Source organism: Natator depressus, chromosome 7 (assembly GCF_965152275.1).
Source record: "Natator depressus isolate rNatDep1 chromosome 7, rNatDep2.hap1, whole genome shotgun sequence".
In the NCBI taxonomy this organism is placed as follows: Eukaryota; Metazoa; Chordata; order Testudines; family Cheloniidae; genus Natator; species Natator depressus.
Genome location: NC_134240.1, coordinates 56,672,651 through 56,687,742, shown reverse-complemented (window position 1 = coordinate 56,687,742; position 15,092 = coordinate 56,672,651). Strand labels below are relative to the sequence as shown.

The 15,092-nt window shown below is 40.8% G+C and overlaps 1 protein-coding gene across 2 annotated transcripts in view; it reads left to right on the top strand.

Annotated features, from left to right (window-relative positions):
* The window catches only part of MARCHF8 (membrane associated ring-CH-type finger 8), a 169,260-nt gene that overhangs the window by 24,516 nt on the left and 129,652 nt on the right, over window positions 1–15,092 (top strand). For both annotated transcript variants that reach the window (XM_074958554.1, XM_074958555.1), the window contains exon 2: window positions 10,226–10,410. In XM_074958554.1, the coding sequence (XP_074814655.1) occupies window positions 10,309–10,410 (102 nt within the window). In that variant the 5' untranslated portion in view covers window positions 10,226–10,308. The remainder of the gene's footprint in view (window positions 1–10,225; window positions 10,411–15,092) is intronic.

The window sequence follows — 15,092 nt, the reverse complement described above, 5'->3', positions numbered from 1 at the left end:
ACAGCAGCCACCTCTGTGATGGGGAATGTAGCAGCCATTAAACAGTGTAGAATACCACTAAACAACAGATTAGGACATGCAATGAAGGAGAAAACAATCTCCATTCGTGGGGTTGGGGTGCAGTGAGGTCAAGGGTAATTACTTGAGTTAGAAATTGGTTTGGTTAGGATGCAGTTGTTAATATCTCTTCTCTTAAATGCACCATGAGATCATAATTGATTGAGTTGTCAGGACCTTGGGTTTTAAATTTCACCCCCTAACTTTGCACTGGGACATTGGTTCAGTACTGACTCAGAAGGAAGAAAGGCGCTTCCCAGAATAGCTGTGTGTTCCTTGGTGGAACATATCAAATACTGGTAAGGCCCAACCCTGCTTAGCTCAAGAGCTGCCAATATCAGAGCGATATGTCTGCAGCTTGTTTTGTGCGGTAACATTGTGACGTTGCACCTCATAATGCTTTATGGGAATATGCTGATGAATGTATACATGACTATAATTGGAATATGTTTTATGTACACGTGCCATGTAACATCTCTGTAAAGGTTATAATCTACTGAATACATTCCTCCTATTTGTATGCATGTATCATTTTTGTATTTGAAGTTATGAATGTTGGCTGTATACTGGTTTGATTTTAAGTAGGTTTTAGTAAGGCATTTGGTCAGCTTCTTTGGAGAGCAGTGTGCAAGTTAAATGCCCAATCAAGAAACACTTAATGGACAATGGATCTTGGAAGGTTCCAATCCACATAAGAAGTCTACCTGAGGACGTTCAAGGTAGCATGTGAACAATGGCTGCTGCCTGTAAAACCCGAGTCATGCATGGACATGTGACTTGCCCATGTGACTCCAAAACTCCATCTTGGAGCTGGACTTTGCATAGGAGAGAGGAGGGGGTCTCCAGCCACAAGAGAGAGTCTATTTAAGCCGCTGGGAGACCTCTCCATTTTGTCTTCAGCTGGCTCATGAGAGCCTCTCCAACCCCAAGGATACCTGAAAGAAACTGGGACAAAGGACAGTAACTACAGGGGGGTGTGAGTGATTGCTGGACCCAAACTAGAAGGAAACTAGTCTGCAAAAGGAAGCTTACTGGAATACCTCTGAGGGTGAGGTTTTCTCTCTCTTCAGTTTTCTTACTGTACTAAGTATAGGCTTGCGTGTTTTATTTTATTTTGATTGGTAATTCACTTTGCTCTCTGTCATCACTTGGAACCACTAAAATCCTACTTTTTGTATTTAATAAATCACATATTATGTACCCCAGAGTATGCATTAATACCTGGGGGGAGAGGGAGCAAACAGCTGTGTATATCTCTCTATCCGTGTTATAGAGGGTGAACTATTTATGAGTTTACCCTGTATAAGCTTTATACAGGGTAAAATGGATTTATTTGGGGTTTGGACCCCATTGGGAGTTGGGCATCTGAGTGTTAAAGACAGGAACACTTCTTAAGCTGATTTCAGTTAAGCTTGCAGTTTGTGGGACGTGGTTCAGACCTGGATCTGTGTTTGTGGCTGGCAAGCGTGTCTGGCACAACCAGGCAGGGTTCTGGAGTCCCGGGATGGCAGGGGCAGAAGTAGTCTTGGCACATCAGTTGGCAGCCCCAAGGTTGTGATCCAACCCGTCACAAACATTACACCCTGTTCAGAGCAAGGCTTTAAACACTTAGAACAGATTTTGCATGATTCATGTGTCCCTTATTCAGGAGCATTTAATGCACTGACCAAGTAAGTTTGATGAAAAGTGGAGATGCAATGCTGGGTGTCCAGGTGATGGAGCAAGAAGTGCCCTTTGAAGATGGATTCTAAAATCATGTGGAGCAGGTAGAGAGCTGCTGACTGGCATAAAAACCAAAATGTTTATGTGAGTGTCGGAACATTATTCTGTTTAAGACTCACTCTGAGTGTCTGTTAGGAATTCCTGATACAGCAAGGTCTGCTGAGAATGGAATTTGAACCTTACCTCTGAATTTCCTTTTGCTTGTACCAGGTTATTTTTCTGAGATCATTTTTAGTATTCTAAAAAGCTGTACATGATGGGTACCACAGGAATCTCAATAACCATCACTGCTCTGTTCATTATATAGTACAGTTGCAATTAGTGATTTTATAAAACAAATAATGTGTAAACCTAAGGGACCATAATGGCTCCTTTATGTCTTTGTTATTAAAACACAGAGAATTGGCATTTGTTTTCCATTGAATGTTAACAAACTAGGTCTTAATGACTCTGAACAACTGATTTGATGGGGACTGTTGTTTAAGCAAACACAGAGCCGGATTCTATGAGGTTCAAATCAGGTGGAGCTGAGTGCTCTGAGATATGGGCCCATAGTTTTTCAATGCTATAGTGGATAAGCAGTATTCTTTTCTAACAAACTGTTTTGTCTAACACAATCATACTCCAGCTTTGAATAGAATTATTTAGGTTGGCAGACCTCTTTAGTGAGTTCTCTAGTGTCTCGATATCTACTATATATATTTATCTCTATGACATGTAGTCCATACCCATATAATAGTGGCAGAGTTGACTTCATTGTTCCTAATTGCTCCATAACATTGTTCAAAGAAAACGTTAGCATTCTTGCAAGAAAACTTTTATTTTTAGGCTAGTAGCAAGTGGGGGGAAAAAAGGGGAACTGAGAAAAATTAATATCAACAAGCTGCAAAGTTTCTACTGAACTAGTACACTATGAAAGTTTATGTGCTCTGTTAAAGTGGTGTAAATCCAGATTAACGCCACAAACTTCTGTGGCACTGCTCCAGTTTTGCACTACCGAATCTGAGAACAGAATCTGGATCACTCGGCTCTTGGCCATTTACAATAAATGGAAACACCAACATAGGCAGGGTGGGGTAAGGAGAGAGAGAAAAGTGTTTTCTTTTTTTCCTAATTTTAAACTTCTGGAGTAGAAAATAGGTTTAGTTTTCATGTTTGCAACTGGATGATGAGCCCATGAGCTTTGATAATATGCCTTTAACTGTGCTGCTAACAAAATACTGATTAAGCTACAGTAAAACAAAATAAAATGTAGATGCAAGATCCTCTTTTTGAGAATGCACATCTGTTATCTCCAGAAAAGATTATTGAAGCTACATTAGTGGGGGAGGAGTTCTGAGAAGCTCAAAACAAATAAAATGTGCAAACTGGTAAATGAACTAACTAGTAGGGTTTGGAATGGCAGCGTAAGTTGCATTTGTAGCCTACAGAAAGTAGGCAAATATCTTATTCAGTTGAAACTGCGAAGTAGTAAGCAAAGTAACAACCCAAGCAGGAACATGGCCAGGTCACTCTGTTCTTCTGGAAAATGTCAGGGGGACTCCTAACATTCACAAGTGTTTAAGATTTCACATCAACACCTTCACAAGAACAATGCCACCTAACACTTTGTTGACAGATTGATTCACTTCTGACTTTGGGCAGGTCTTCCCCGAACGCACTCCCCGTCAACTCCGGAACTCCAGCTTGCAAGAGGCGGAAGCGGAGTTGACAGGGGAGCAGCAGCGGTCGACTCACCACTGTCCTCATGGCCAGGTAAGTCGACCTACTATACGCTGACTTCAGCTATGCTATTCCAGTAGCTGAAGTTGCGTATTTTAGGTCTCTTTCCCCCCCACCCCAGTGTAGACCAGGGCTTGGAGGGAGGGATGCCTGTTGCTGAATCCTTCACCTAATTCTTTAGCAGGCTGGGGACCCCCTGGGGGTCTCCGATCCAAGTATTGACCAGAATTCATCCTGCTTAGCCGGTGAAATTTGGCAAGATCACTGCCCATGGCGATGTCACTGAACGCATTAGAGGAATACTGTCACCTAAAATAAAATAAATCACATTATATCTTTCCTTACTTTTGTTATGCAACACATTAAATGATTCAAACAGGTTTTTTTAAAAGTCTAATTTACTTACTACAATTTATGCTTTTTTAAAAAATGAAATTTGACAAGTTTCAAGTCACATTCACTGTCACATTTTCATGCAGGAGCACAGTGCTGCAATAATCAGATTGCAAACACTGCAGGAGAATGTTTATTTGTTGGAAATAATCCCATAAGAATTGCCATACTAAATCAGACCAGTAGTCCATCTAGTGCAGTATGCTGCACCAATGGTGGCCAGTGCTAGGTGTGCTGAAGGAAGGTGCAACAAACCTTGCAGTAGGCAATTATGGAATAACCTCCGCATAGGAGAAATTTCTTCCTAATCCCTGCTTAGTTGGAAGCAGTCATGTCCTGAAACATGGTGGTTTACAGCTGTTACAAAATTAAGGTTTTAAAATTGTTTTTAATGCTTACTTTTGTAAAGCCTGGCCCTTTATTTTTAATCCTGCTAAACTCTTGACCTCAATGATATGTTGTGGCAATGAATTCCACAGGCCAGTTGTGCATCATGTGGAAAAAGTATTTCCTTTGGAATTAAAAGGTTGGTTTTTTTTTTTTCCATTTGAATTCAAGAAAAAAGCGGTACTGAAAATATTTCTGTGGACGTTCACTGTAAGAGCAGTTTAAAAATATACATATATATTACACCCCTCCCTACCATTTTGATCAGTGTGCCTTTAAATTGGAAGTATCTGTGTAAATCTGCTGACAATGCCACTACAGTGCCAATGCCATCAATGAAAATGTGTCAAGTAGTAGGAGAATGTGGTGGTATTTTGTTTGTATTATTTAAATTGCCTGTTCAGAGAGCTTAGTTTACATTGTACATCTTTGCCTCAACCTGGATCTCATTAGTTAACACACCTCTAGAAAGGAAGCCATGGTCTGTTTGAAGTACTACACTCACCCAGGCCTGTGAAGGGATTCCTGGCAAAAAGGAACTCGGCCTTCAAACTAGCACTTCAGATCAACAAGGGAGAGAACCCTGAAATTGGGGGGAAAACCAGCAGAGCCTGAAAGTCTGTTTAGTTATAAGCTTTTCTTATGACATACCTCGCAGATGATTCATGAGATAAGTCCATGTTATCCCCATTTTGTAGATGGAGAAACTGAGGGACAGAGAAGTTAAGTGATTTGGCCTAAGGGACTCTTAAAGGCAGCCTCACTGCTGCTCCTGCTTCAGCTTCCCTCCTTTTTGCGTACAGATTGCTAAAGCACATGTGCAGAAGCACTGCTAGAAAGAGGAGCCAATGTCCCAAGTGCACGCATGTTAGCCAGCAATATTTGAAGCAGGGATTTACTGTGTCCATCTGTGAGGTCCCACAGGTTGTAGAACACTGATGTATGCATTATTATACTAGATTCTCACTCTTGCACCCATGAGTGAAGGCTGCTGTCATTACACGGTGGCTGCATCTATGGTATTCTCTCTTCCCTAAAATTTCTTCTCATTGCTATTGCTAGTGTAGTTCTACCAGTGGTGGCCTAATTGGAGCAGTAATGTAGATAAAGATCCAGATGACTGCTGACATTTTAGCAACTGTTTTGTCTACCTTGCTCAGAGCAGGTCTTGGTTCCACTGAAGTCAATGGCAAAATTCCCATGGACTTTAGTGGAATCAGGATTTCACTCCAGTGCTGTCGAAACCCTGACAGTTGCTGGCATGCTCTCTGTGGTAGCAATTGCACCATTGACTGTTGTAGCTTCAATGGTGGGAATTTTTAGAAGAACAGACTCCAGTGTAGACAAAGCCATAGTGGGTACAGAATGGGCAGTGGAAATTCAAGCTTCCCCAGTCACAGTCCTGGCAGTGTGCCTCATCCATGACCTGGAGGAATTGCCTCTGGGGTGAGAATTGCAGTCCAGTACCCATGGCCTCTTCAGCCCTTGACTTCCACCAAAGGGGCCACATTGGTGCCAGCTGTGATGGTAGGAGTTTGGATTGTTTGATTTCATGTGGACATCCGTGCATTTGGAGCTGGATTGAGATCACATTTTCCATCAGGTGGTGTTGCCTTTCTACTAGCCTCGGGTGTCGGTACTTTTTATACAAGTCAATTAATCACTTCTAGTAAGTTTATCATTTTAATTATTGCAGTAGAGCTAGTGATATGTCATCTTGAGGATAAAATAGTGACCCCAGCACTGAGTCCTAGGAGAATGTATAGTTTGACCTACCAGTTTGGAGTTATTTGATATTCCTATGTTTTTTTAGCCATGCCTGTAATCCATGATAAGCTTTTATCTCTCACACAGCGGCTACTAGGTTTCCTTAGCAGCCTCATGAGGGCGAGACCATACTGTATACTTTCTGATAATCTAATTGGATTAGAACTACTAGTTTAACTCTTTTGAAGAATTCTAACACAAGCTGTCATAGAAGTATTATGTGCCTATAGAGAAGCAGGTCTGGCTTGTTTAATATAACCTGACAGAAACGAGGTGCTTTTAAACTCTTCTGTTGTTCCCAGTGTAGCCATAAGGCTCAACAGCCTGTAAATTGCAGGCTCCCCCTAGGGCTATGTCTACACTTATCATGATAAGGGGGATTGTTGGGGATTGGCCCTGCTTTGAGCAGGGGGTTGGACCAGATGACCTCCTGAGGTCCCTTCCAACCCTGATACTGTATGATGTAGAGAACAGGCAGTGCACAAGTAGCTATATGCCACTAGGAAAGGCAGGCTATGTCCACACTTGTCGTTGCGGTGCCCGTGTGTTGCTACACTCGGCAATAAAAGGCTCTGACAGCAGTGAATAGTGGGGGGGAGGGGGAGAACCTGGCAGGAGGGGAGCTGCCAGAGCCTTTCATTGTGTGGGAGAAAAGCTCCAGCAGAGGGACACTACACTGCTAAAAATAGCAGTGTTGACCAGGGAGGCACTGCATGGAGAGAGCCCCTGTAGGATATATATATCCTGGGGGTGCAGGCATGTAGGGCACTCTACTCTACCCACCTAAATCATGCCTCACCATCTACATTGCTGTTTATACCCATGCTAGCTGGGCGCTATCTGTACTCTACATGCTGCCTGCTCTAACTTTAGAGATGGGTACAGCACTGATCCCCCTCTAATTCTCAGCATAGGGAGGGCAATTTACTGTACATATTTTCATTAGTAGATCAACTATTAAGCTTCATTTCCTTTGTGCACTTGGGAAAAGTAACTTCTACTCTTAGTTTGTTTACCGCAGTTTGATAGTCTTGTCTCACTCCTCCTGTGGTTATATACTGTCCGGCTTTTATCATCTGGCATCTTTTGGAAAATGAGGCTAAACAGGTTCGTGTCGGACACATGGGCATGCGTCACATTTTATTTGTGCTCTGACTTGGATTAACTATTGCTGATAAGTCCCACATGCACTCACCTTCTCCCCAAACCCTCTACAACGAAGGAAATACCCCGTCTGAAAAATTTGCTCTTCATTCATCTGAGAGGAATAAACATAGAGGATACTTTTTTTTCTTTTCCACGTGCTTGACATCTAAATGCTATGCATGCATTATCTTCAGTGGTTTTGATATGCCTTGTAATTGCTAGCATTCTTCTATATATGCTATGGGCCAGATCCCCACACTGGTGTATACCTGTATCTCCATTGAGGTCAACTTGGCCCCACATGTGGGCAGGCAGAACGATCCAGCGGAGAGACCACAAGAAACTTGGGTTCTATTCCTGGCTGTGCTACTGGCTTGTTTATGACCTTGGTTAAGTCTCTTCATTTTCTGTACCTCAGTTTCTCCATCTGTAAAATGAGGATATTGAGGACATCAACCCCTTTATATAGTGCCTTGGGATTTACAGCTGAAAAGAGCTACAAAAGTATGCAGCAGTAGTTAACTACCTTCTTTGACATTGTGAGGGTTAAAGGCAGATCCTGCTCCCATTCTAGTCAGTGGCAAAGCTCCAACTAACTTTAATGGGAACAGAATCAGTCCTATGCAGAATTAGAAGTCCTTGGAAGCCTGGCCTTTCTTTAAAATGTTCAATTAAACATTATTTCATAATATATTTGTACAATATGTGTTAAGCAAAGATACTGAGTACTGGGTTATACCACTTCCATGTGGATGAGCTCTATAATATATTGGATCCCTATCTGCACACCTCCATTTTCAGCTATCACAGAGTTTTTTAAAAAAAACCAAACCCAAAGTTGTAGTTTTCTTTTGTTTCCATAATATATCTTGATTCATGTAGTCTTATTTAATGCAGCCCCTGTTGTGTTAATTCCTCTCTAATCCCTTCCTTTAAATACCATTGATTGTGCTTAATTTGTTGCAGGGTAGGTTCAAACTAAACACTCTGTGACCTGAAGTATTTCTAAATTTTTCATTTAATAGAAACTTGCTAATCTAATAAAAGGTGTTGCTAATTACTTTTTGCTTTTCAGATCAATATTGCTAATTTCACAATATGTGTTTCTGGAATCCTAAACACGAGGCAAACTATTGCTCTCTTGATTGTCTACTTGTAATACTGATAACTCTTTGTTTTGGTTGAAAGTTATGCTAGTGAAAGAAGGATGTATGTGTGTACAGTACCTAACACAATGGGTTTCTGATTGGTGACTCAGGGTGCTAGGCACTACTGCAATAAAAATAGCAATCCCCATGCTTCATAGTATTCTTGTGTTTGACTCCTCTTTCAAGAGATTTCTTCCCACTGCTAATGTATGAATATTATTTCTACAAATGCCAAGAGAAGTTACAAAGCTCACTTCTGTATAAATGTATCATTTTTGTTTCTTTGTGGATATGAAAGGTGTTGGATAGAGCTGTTTTGAAATATATAATCTTTAAAAAATTTAACTTAAAAATGGCTTTTTGACCAATAGAGTCTTTTCTTGTTGGTCAGTGTTTTCTTGGGGTGTGGTTCTGATGAGAAAACTAAAACTGAAGAAGAGCTCCGTGTAAACTTCAAAGCGTGTCTCTTCCACCAATAATAAAAGCTATCCCCTCACCTACTTGGCTTTTCTCAGACATTGAAAATGATTACCAACACCCCCCAATTGGTTTTTAAAAACCTATCTAGATAAGTATAAATTTTCAATTGGTTTTTTTTTTCTTTTCAGTGAAAAAGCCAGAAATATCTTCATGGGGAAATTTCCAGGATAATTTTGTTTGTAATTTCCTATGAAAAAGAATTGGTATGTTTTGAGCAGCTCTAGCACAGGAATTACAGTACAGCCCTGGAAATGGAAATCCTGCTTTCATATCGACACAGCAAGTGCAACACAATCAGTGACAGTGCAAACTTCCCTTCCCTGATCTGGAGTGACTACCTCAGGTAGTGGGGAAAGGTAGTTTAGTCTCTATGGGTCATTCCTGTTTTGATCTCTTTGGTAGCAATTGTGGTGCTTTGTCCATTAGGAACTGGACAGAGGCCACCAACTTGCTCAGTTCTATTCTGTATACAGCACTCACTCGTCACCATAGTGTCCGAGCGCCTTAATTGCTATTCACAGCTGCATTCATTATAGTTAAGTCTGCATAACAGTTTCAGTCATAACATCCTATTTCCACACTGTGGGCTAAAACTTTGCATGCTTAGGGCTGCACTACACTGAAAAAGTTACTCAGGGGTGTGAAAAATCCACACCCCGGAGACATGCAGTTAAGCTGATTTAACCCCCTTTCTTTGGAGCAAGGACTTGAAATTTGGAGAGGGAAATGGGGAATGACTGGGAGCCAGTTGTCTGGGAGGGGAAATACTGAGATCAGCTGAGGAGCTAGGAAGAGGGGTGGGGGGAAACTGGGGACTGGCTGGACCAAGAGACTGGGACTAGGAACTTGATGGGGAGGAGAATGGGAGACAGATCTGACAAGGAGCAAGGGGTGATGGGAGAACTGAGACTTCTGAGTGAAGAGACTAGAACAAGGAGCCGGGGAGAGGGGGAGACTGGGACAAGGAGCCTGAGTTGGGATTTAGATTGGATAAGGAGCCTGAGGGAGGAGACTGGGATTGGGAGCCAGATTGGAGTAGGGGGAAGCAAGAAGCGGGAACTGGTTCTGGCTGGGCAAGGAGACTGGGCAACATTATTAAGATAGCCAAGTAAAGCACTCAAAAGTTAGGAAATGCCAGAATTAAGATTGCCCATGAAAAGCTCCATAACCCCAGTTCCCTCTCCATCCTGGGTGTGGATTGGAATCTCTGCCCTATGTGTGAACATGTCTGCCTCCGAGTTTCAATTCCTGATCCAGCCAGTGTGTGAAAGCTTACTTCTGTTCTATTATCCAAAGAGCAGATATGAAGTGTTAGTCTGATTTGTTGTTTAACTTGTATGGTTAAATAATAATCAGAATAATTGAATTTCAAACAATGCTAACGCTTTTCATTCTTTCTTTAGGTGCAAGGCCCAGCAATGGCACTAAATGAGTCCTGCATCAAAGACTCCTTCCTTTAAATGAGAGGACCAAACAGGACGGTGTGATGAACATGCCACTGCATCAGATCTCTGTAATTCCAGCTCGGGATGTCACCTCTTCCAGAGTCTCTAGGAGCAAGACCAAAGAAAAAGAGAGAGAGGAACAGGTAATATCAGAACCTTGTTTTCATAGGAAATTATCCCAACCCTTTCTGACTAATAATGATAACAGTTCTTTATCAAATTACCACATGAGGCCTCATTCTGTGTACTTTCTGCACCAAAATTTCCATTAATATTGTGAGTATTGACTGCACAAGGAATTCCTAGCCCCTTTGTTCCTTTATTGTTGTATTAATCATTTAAACAATCAGCCGCACAAGACTGGGGATCGCTGTGGTCTAACGTCAGCAAAATACAAATTTCAGCCATCCAGTCTGCATAGGAATTAAAGACAGCAGGGTGTATTGTGTGCAGGCTGTGATGGTATTATTAGTGAGCTTGTAGTGTGATATCTTCTGCTGCTGTTCATTTTTTGCGCTAAATAGTATGACGGGTATGCAGTTAAGTGAGTGTTTTGACTCTTGTGTACTTCATCTTTAAATTTTCATGGGCTCTGCTTTTGGCATTGACGGGCAGCCATATTGTAGTCCGCACAGAATGGACTATTACAGTGGGGAGACACACACCCTAAGCACTCTCCTGGAGACTTTACTTTTGTTCTTTATTGTTTTCTTGTTGTTGTGATCTGAGGGAAAAGAAGACTTAAAGCATCTGTTTTTCTTTGTGTAGAGTGAAACATAACACCAAAAAAGTAGGAGACTGATTGATTGGATTCTAATGACTGAACCACTTGACAGTCTTTCTTTTCTAGCATATCATGTCCTTGTGCCATACACAACAATTCTATTTAGTCTTACTGTGCCTCCATCCAAGCCAAAGATTCTATTACATATCAATATAATAGTCAAAAATGTACTGTATGTTTGCATTTTGGGTCATCTACAAATTTCAAAGCATTCCTAGATGTTTTTAAACTTTTACTGTCACAAAAAACAGATCAAAAGAATATTCATATAATGGAACAAACCCAGGAGAGGGAAATTTCACAGGTTAGGATTAAATGTTCAGGAAAGGCCAAATTCTGATGGGATGTAAATTACAAATGGGTTATGTGGGCATAATTTACATGGTAAAGGTCTAGAAGGGCAGGGTTGTAGCAGGAAGAGCAACCAGCAAGAGGGTGTAAGAAAGGATGGAACAAAGAAAGCCGTGGCTCTCTTCTTATGCTCTCCGGCTACAACCCCTCTGCCCCTTCTATCGCTTTGCTGTATGAATTACATCTACTTTAGCCCGTAAGTAAATATTAATTATCTAAGTCAGTATGGGTAACTTACCCCATAGTTTGTTGCCTCTGAATTTTGCCCTACATGCTTAATAACATCTCTTTAAAAAAAAAAAATCAACAGATTTTAACCCTTATGGTTTGTATCTCAGCAAGCATTTGGGGGCAGGTTGGGTGGTGTGAGTCTGCTTTCTGTCTGAAGGTCCAGGCTGGAAGCTAGTCCTGCTTGGTTGTGGAACATCCTCTCCTAGGAGGTGGACTAGAGTCTCACATTTGCTGCCTGTAGCACATGGTGTTTCTTCCAGTTCTAGCTGTAAGTGGTTGATCTGTGGTCTCCTTCATTTTGGAATACTTTTTCACTCCATTCCTCTTCTGTATGGAATCAGCCTATTCCATGTAGTAACATCACACTCTCCAACCTGGAAGATAAGGAGTCTGTTTTACTCCATAGCAAACAAGCACTAAGTATGAGTTGATGACCCTCCAGTGTGGGTCATACGAATTAGCTGCAATCATGCCTGGTGCCTACTTGTGGGATCTGTTTATCCTTTTGCAGTCCCAAGAGTGAGAGTCCCAGGTCTGTTTCTAAACCTGTTTTTCCTCTTTGGCAGCAGGCTCTGCTACTTCCATATTAAGAAAGCTCCTTCTATACATTTTCTTGATGCTATTTAGTCAGAAGGGTTGATTACTTTTTCCTCTTATTGGTGAGTTACTAGAGCGTGTGATATTAAAGTTAGGCTGGAGAAAATCTGTTTCTTTAAAACAGGGATTCTGTGAACCACTGCAGAGGAAAGAAAAAGACTCTAGGCTTCGTAACTTAAACCCTGTAATTGTGCACTAGCATGCCTTTAATGGACGCCTCTTCCAAACCCCTGGTAGTTAGTGTTTGGCTTATGCCCTGATTGTGTTCTCCTAGCTAATGTAAATGTAGATTTCCTTAATTATCCATATAAATGCTAAAGGAAACATTTCAAGTTGGAAATTTCCCAACTTCCTGTATCCTGCTATTGGTACTCAAGGTCAAGATGTGGTTTTGTTACTCCAGCTCAGTGCTTGTTTAACTTTCAAAATAAAATAATAACTTCCCTTGTCATAGGGTGAGTTTTTTGGGCTAATGCTTTGGAGTTAGAACTCCATGGGTGGTGGAAAGCAGAGCGAGATCCTTCTGGATCTTTACAGAAGGTTTTTTTGGAACTGGCTAAAGTGTAGTTCCTCTGTAAATGTGGATTCAAGGCCTGCAACTGGGGAAGTTAGTGGCAAAACTTCCTTTTACAGAGTTTGTTGAAAGGCTGGTAAAAGGCTTGTGTCCAACATTTCTGATTTAAATCCTTAGAAGTCAGTAATGTATATTGAATACATTACTGGGGAGTTGAGTAGATTATGATGCATGTTAATGTGATTGTCAAGATTTAATTTAATTGAAAACTATTTCACAATAGTCTTTTCTGTTAAACTTCAGCTGTTTTTACAGGAAAGACAGGAAAGGCCATAAAGAGATTATTACTCTTATGTTTAACTGAAATGAGCTATTAGCGTTAAGGGCTAGTAGTAAACATCATTAGCTTCTTACTGATCTCTCGTTGGAATAGAATCCTACTGACCTGAGTTGAGGAATGGTCACTACATTGTTCATAAGGTGCTATAAAACCTGTATGAAATCGGTAATGGCAAGTAGTTGTTTTAACATATCCAGAATTATTCAGCTATGTAGACATGGGTTGAAGTTTAGGAATTGCAATCTTGCTGCTGAGGTGTGGTTGAGATGTTGCTCTGTTTGCTTTTTCCCTCCTCACTAGCTGAAGTGGACTGTTGTACACCTATTTGCACCCGTACTTCAAAATGCCGCTACTATAGATGAAGTTCCCCAGGTAATACCCATTTTCTTGTTTTAAGGATCTTTGTTCCTTTTTGAAAATTCCAACTAAGGTTCTCTTGTTTTCAGAGACAATTTTATGACTTTTTTTTAATTTTGGAAAGGAAAATGATAGCTGACAACTATTAACTATTGACAAAATGATTGCCTTGGAAGCAGAATCAGAAAAGGGAAGGGAAAATCTGTCACTGAAGCTTTTCCTTTTGCTCATTTCAGCTGATCACATTTTACTTAGTAGTGTTTAGAGGGTTCTTTTAGGTACATTTATAACTTAAATTGAGCATCTGCATGTAATTTCATAACCATAACATCCTGAGCTGTGAGCTCTTCTGACCTCATGAGTGAAACAAGGGTGGGCCTAGTCAGTACTTGTATGGGAGACCTCCAAGGAAATCTTGCTGGAAATGGTGTTGCTAACTGGGTGGACAGTAATACTCTTTCTTCTCAGTCTAAGTTTTGTGGCCAAGTATGGGGTAAGAGATATTGAACTGTTGGAAGCTCATCTTTCAGATGAGATGCAAAATTAAACACCTGAGCAATTGAGGTCTTTAAAGATCCCATGGCACTTAGCAGAAAAGCAAAGGTGTAACCTTCTTTGTGCTGGCCATATTTCAGCTTAAGTAATTACATTGTACCTACCTAAATCCCCCTCAGTTCTGAGAAGATGACCATCTGTCCTGAACTGATAAGTAACACTGCGGGCAGTTGTATGCTGCACTGACATGTTTGTCATAAAATCTCAAACACCTCCGTGTACATTTGAAACCGCCTTCTCTGTGGTGGGGTTGCCATTCAAGAGCCCTAGAAACATTGCTCAGCAGCTGAGGATAGAAGATGGTGAATGACATATAATCTATAAAGCATGCTGTGAGCCAGTTCCTCTAAATGAAAGGTATGGTGTAATGATTATTATGTGAATTTTTACGTTCACTGTGTAGATCTTGCTAAATATGGCTACAACTACACTGCATACATTTCTTCTCGCTTAGCAGTCTTTTGCCCATCACAATTTTGAGAAACACTGTCCCATGGCCTTTCCATTTATATCCAGTTATATAGTCTGATTTTAGCATTCTACCATGTCCTTCTGGGAAGTCAGATTTTAGTTTTAGAAGAAAAATCAGTAGTAGGACTTTTTCAAGACTATGTTGAACTGGGTCAGGTGTTTGTCATGAGAGTTATTTTATGTCAAAATGTATTTTCAAATTGTTGAAATCCGTGCAATCTGGGGAGCAGTTTTTAAAAAACTCTCAAAATCCTTTTCAAGGTGCAAAAATGGGATGGGCTTTTTTTTTTCTTTTTTGCATTCTCTGTTCAAATTTTGAGCTGAATAGATTGGTTGTGATTGGTCACAACCAATCACATGGTATTGGTTCTGTTTCTATGATTGACTGAACACGTCTCAAGGGGTCCAGGTTAGAAAAAAGCTTGTTGGATTTCTTTGGTGAGGGGATTTGATTTTTTGTTTGTTTTTTATTTTTGGTGTCTCACATGTCACGATTAGGTTCTCCAATGATTCAGATAAGCATACAGTCTGTAAACCTTTTGAAATTCCCTGCTCACTAGTTAGATATGGTGTTTAGAGTGTTTCCATGCTTAGATGTGCTAATGCTGGGGCTTCCATAGGGTAT